Source organism: Enhydra lutris, unplaced genomic scaffold (genome assembly GCF_002288905.1).
Source record: "Enhydra lutris kenyoni isolate GAN:26980312 unplaced genomic scaffold, ASM228890v2 scaffoldscaffold73, whole genome shotgun sequence".
NCBI classification, from domain to species: domain Eukaryota; kingdom Metazoa; phylum Chordata; class Mammalia; order Carnivora; family Mustelidae; genus Enhydra; species Enhydra lutris.
In genome coordinates this window covers 2,880,961-2,885,830 of record NW_019154157.1, presented here as the reverse complement: position 1 = coordinate 2,885,830, position 4,870 = coordinate 2,880,961, and the positions used below count along the sequence as shown (strand labels likewise).

Below are 4,870 nucleotides of genomic sequence, written 5' to 3'. Positions count from 1 at the left end.
GGAGGCGGGTCCCCTGTCCCCCACCCAGGTGACCAGTTCTCTCCGATCCTGACTCTCTTCTGAGCTTCACCGGTAAGGCTTCTTCTACTTGTAACATCTTTGACTTCTGGACCAGTCCCTGTGAAGGCTGGGCCCTGGCTCTTCTATGAGACATCGTATTATTTCTGTTGAGTAGGAAGCAGGGAAAGGGAAACTAACTTTGCCATTTAAAGCACCAATAAGTTAATATAAATAGGGCATCATAATAAATAGACAATCGTGCTGGGTCAGACACACAGCACTCTTGGCTCTCAGGCTTACTAAGACCCTGACCTCAGGTTCTGCTGTCCCCTTGTTCTAGGAACCAGAGATGGCCTCTAGTCCCCATCAAGTACCTTTGTGTGACCTCACCGGACCTCCAGGTGTCCCGGATGTGAGCTGCCACCCTGAACTACCCAGTTCTTCCCATTCCTTCCCATTCCTTACAGACCCCGGCCCAGAAGGAAGACTCTGGGTGCCCTCAGAACCTCTTCACCTAACTTTGCCACCTACCCACCTCCCCAAACCCCACCTCCAGGTCCAACCACCAGATCCTAGCCATCCCAGGCTTCAGGAAAGACTGCAGGGAAGGAGAGCCTGCCAAGGCTCTCAGGACCTCTCTACCTTTCCAAGCCTAAAGGTAGCCTCTCAGCCTCCCAAGAGGCCTGAATCCCAGTGAGCTCATTCTGGAACTTTCTGTTTCACAGTCCAGTCTCTAGGCCTGAGCTCTCCGATCATGCTCAAGAAAAGGAGTATCTTAAACCAGAACTCCCCTTTCTCTCTTCCACTCACTATACTTGTAGGGACCCAAGGAGTCCTCTGGATCCCAGCTCCTCTGGCCTGCCTGAGCCCAGTCAAACCTTCCAAAGACTCCGGAAGGGGCAGCAAAGGCACCGATGGTGGTAATTCTGTGGGGCTGACCCCTGCCGTCGGGCCCCACAGTCAGAGTCACCATGGACAACTCATGCAGTTTTCTCACAAAGCCCCTAGCCAAGTGGGCCAAGTGGGGACAGAGGTCCAGCCCACAATCCCCTCACCAGCCCAACACCCTGGTGCCTGGCCGCAGTCTCCCACAGGAAGGGTCCTTCTCCTAATTGGCGCTGCTCGGCTTTATCACAGCCCACCCTAAGGGGAGTGGACCGGCCAGGAAACCTCGGGGGTCTGCCGGCAGCCCCCAATTTGGCCTGGCGATGCTCTGGGCCCTGGCCACAGTCTGAGAGCCGCCTGAGCCTAGGATCTCAGGGTGTTCCCTGCAGGCTTCAAGACCTCCCGTCTAGAAGGCCTGGGCCACCACGGCAATGACCTGCTTATACTTCCCCAGGAGCTGACAGCCCAGCTTCTTCTTCTGGAAGACGTCCTTGCCCGAGGTGTCAGGGCCATAGGCCACGTCCACGTGGGCCACGTGGTACTTGTTACACAGGCGGCAGAGCACATTGCTGAGGAGGCCCCGCAGGATGTCCGCCGTGGCGTTCAACTTGCTGTGGAGGCTGAGGGCGTTGGGATTGAGGACCTTCTGGTCCCGAGTGATGTTGCCCAGGGAGGCGCCAAGGTACGCGATGATACGGTAGAGCTCCACGAGCCGCGTTTTCTCCGTGCCGTTGGCGTGGAATGGCGGGAAGTCTGTCACATTGGGGCCACACAGCTTGTCCAGGTTGTTGGGGAACGGCTCCCCCTGGGCTGTGTACTGAGGAGCAGAGAGGGAGAGGGGAGGTGACGTTGGGGGTGGTCAGGGTTAAGGGTTCCAGCCCTACTGCCAAGCCTCTGGGCAAGCTCTTGGGTCTGTTTCCTGCCTCTGGCATAGAGACCCAGCTACTCGCCCTCTAGGCATCTCAGGAGCACCGTGAGAGCCCGGAGTAATCAATGGTGTGAATGCACATGGTGGAGCATCAAGGGACTCTCATCCCCCTCACTCAAGATCGTATGGGGACGGAAAGGAAAACACCCCGTCTCACCTCCTGTGGGTGTGCCACACACACTTGCCCTTTCACCCACTGTATGCGCCTTCTTCCTGGGCAGCTTTGCACCCCAGACACCCACAGCCCACTTTCTCTCCCAACAGCAGCATCTCCCCGGTCACCCCACTTCCTCTCTGTCCCTCACTGGCCTCCTGCTCCACGTGGTGGAGGAATGCCTAGACCAGCAGTGCCCAGCCTCCCGCTTCTCCCCTCAGCTCTGCCCAGACCCAACTGGGCACCTTGGAAAAGTGGCACTTGGAAAAGGGGCACTCCCCACACCCCGGAAGCTGTGGGGGGTGGGGGGTTGTTGTTGAACCAAGCCCTTTCCCCATTCTCTCCTGCCAGCTCCAAACTCGATCTCTTCCCAGGCCAGCCCCACCAGCCCAGGTCTGTGGAGCAACACCTCCCCCCTCTCTCGGGACCTGGAAGGGGGGACTTACATAGAGAATAAAGAGAGCATTGGCACTGCCATTGAGCTGTGCCAGTTGGTTCCTGATCTGGTTCATGAGGTTGCTGTGACATGGGTGGCGGGTGGCGCAGGTGGCGTTGACTGGGGTGATGGGAAGGGGGCTCCCTGCTCCGTGTTTCCAGTGCAGAACCAGCAGCAGGGGCACAACTCCTAGGAACACGCAGGAAGGAGCCATGAGCAGGGTGGCTGGGGTGAGCGAGGGGGCTCGGAGCAGAAGATACACCTCTTCTCCCCAGAGACACCGATGCCCCCATCCCACCTCCAGCTCTGTCTTCCCCGGGCTGCTTCTAGTTTTCACCGTCTCACTGCATCTGTTTCTGTCTGCTTCCCTCTCTCCAGATCTCTATCTCTGCTTCTCTCCACTCACTTGTTTTTTCCTTCTCTCTCTCCTGAGAGGAGGAAGGGGGTAGGACATGAGCTGTTCCCACCTGCTGGGAGCTGGGTCCAGGGTGACAGGAACCATCCAGCCCTTTCCCTCAGGAAGGCAAAAAGCCCCTGAGGCTTCCTGCCCCTTCTGGCTGGAAGACACCATGCCCCAGGCCCAGTGGGTCTCAAGGGACTGAATGGTCCCTCTCTTCCCACCTCACAAGATGGTCCAGATTCTTGTGCATTGCTTCATGCCCACTGGTCCTTTGCAGGCATTAGCTCCCAGATCAGGCTCCCATGGGAACCCGGGGTTCGGAGGTGCGGATCTTCTGCGGACACTCTTCTCCCTCCCAAACCTGTCACTTGATTCCGCTGGGCATTTGTCTCAAAAAATTCTGCCACCCTCCCCCATCTCTTCCATCGCTCTTCTCCCAGTGGGGCCATTCTCATATTTAGGACCCTCAGCTCCACCCCAATTCTGCAATTCTGCCCCCTCTCTAACCCCAAATCATCACTCAGAACTTCCTGTCCCCCAGACCTACATGCCACCCCCCTCTTATCTACCACTTGCCCCAGGCGCCAGGTTAGGACAAGGAGAATCCTGGGGTCATGCAGGCTCTCAGAGCCTTGGGGAGGGAGAGGAAATGGTGCAACCAGAAAAGAGAAAAGGGAAAAGGTCGCAAGCAGCCAGGTGGGCGGGGGAGGAAGGAAAGTGAAAGGTGACAGGAGAGCTGGGAGCTGTCCGGGCCTGTTCTGGGTCCCCCCTCCCCCCAGGGAGCCTGCTTCCCTGCTTTACTCTCTCTGGTTCCCTCCCAGGGGCCTCTCCCCGTGGCCCAGCAGCAGGAGCTAGGGGCAGCAGACCAGTGAGGCTGGAGAACCGGTGAGGCTGGGGGGAAGGGGGGCGCTGGAGCACTGGGATCTCCCCCGCTGGGGCAGTGGCAGCCTCAAGTTCACCTCTTCTGGGTCCCCTGTTCCTCCCAGCATCCCCAGGCAGCACTGAGACCCCGGGATGGTTGGGGGGCCCCCACAGCCCCGGCTCACCTAGCAAAGACCACAGCTTTCCAGGCACTAGCAGATGGAGGCGGCACCTGCTTCCGGCCCGGCCGGAGTTTGCAAGCTGCTTGGAGGCCGGTGCCCCTCCCTGGGAGCAGCCCGGGACGCGGTTGGAAAAGAGAAAGCGGAAAGACAAAGAAAAAGAAAGAAAGAAAGAAAAAAGAAAGAAAGAAAGAAAAAGAAAGAAAGAAAGAAAGAAAGAAAGAAAGAAAGAAAGAAAGAAAGAAAGAGGGAGGGTGAATCGGGAGAAAGCAGAGCGGGAAGAGCAAACGGGAGAGTGGCAGGGGCGAGGAGGAGGAGTAGTAGGAGGAGGAGCGGGAGGAAGACTGCGGCGGCCCCCTCCCTTGCCCGCCAACCTGCCGGCCCCCGGACGGGATGGGCGCGCGGTGCCGGGACCATGTGCCTGCGCTCACTCCCGGCCGCCACCCAGCGCCTCCAGCGGCCCGGGCCGGCTGCACCGGTGCCCCAAGTGTCCGTGTGTCTTCGGCGAGTGGGTGTCCCGCTCGCGATCGCCAAGTGCCCCAAGTCGCCGCAGCACCCTCCGTGGGGCGCGGAAGCCGGCGCGGGGCGGGTGGATTTACCTGCCGCCAAGACCTTCATTATGGGCTGGACTCCAGAGGGCCTTGGAGGAGACCTTAGATGCCGGCAGTTTTCAGAGGTTCATGCTCAACGGGGAATTTGCCTGATTTATATACTGGAGCCTGTGTTGTAAGACAGAGAGAGAAACAGCTATATTTAGCAGGGATCCCCGTCCAGGAAGTTGTTTGAGGTGCATCATAGGAAATTATGAATGGAAGAAAGTGAGAGTGGGGGGGGCAGTGAAGGGGGAGGGTGGAGAGAGCAGACTTTTTTCCTCTTCTAAGAATTTGATTGATAAAATTATAATGAATTCTTCAACAAAACACCCTGTGGTTTTCCTGGGTGGCTTGCCCTAGGAGTTCTTTGAAGTTGGGGAGTGCCAGGAGGGTCCCGAGGCTCCAGTCATCAGGGTCCCCGGGGCTGCAGGTGC

The 4,870-nt window shown here is 58.3% G+C and overlaps 1 protein-coding gene across 1 annotated transcript; it reads right to left on the bottom strand.

The window, feature by feature from the left end:
• Window positions 1-1,291: 1,291 nt before the first annotated feature.
• Window positions 1,292-4,631, bottom strand: LOC111160085 (LIF, interleukin 6 family cytokine). The gene is made up of 3 exons (XM_022522905.1): window positions 4,443-4,631; window positions 2,414-2,592; window positions 1,292-1,702 (listed from the first exon to the last, which is right to left on the bottom strand). Exons 1-3 carry the CDS (start codon window positions 4,459-4,461, stop codon window positions 1,292-1,294), a joined length of 609 nt encoding a protein of 202 aa, XP_022378613.1. The 5' UTR covers window positions 4,462-4,631.
• Between the last annotated feature and the right edge of the window lie 239 nt (window positions 4,632-4,870).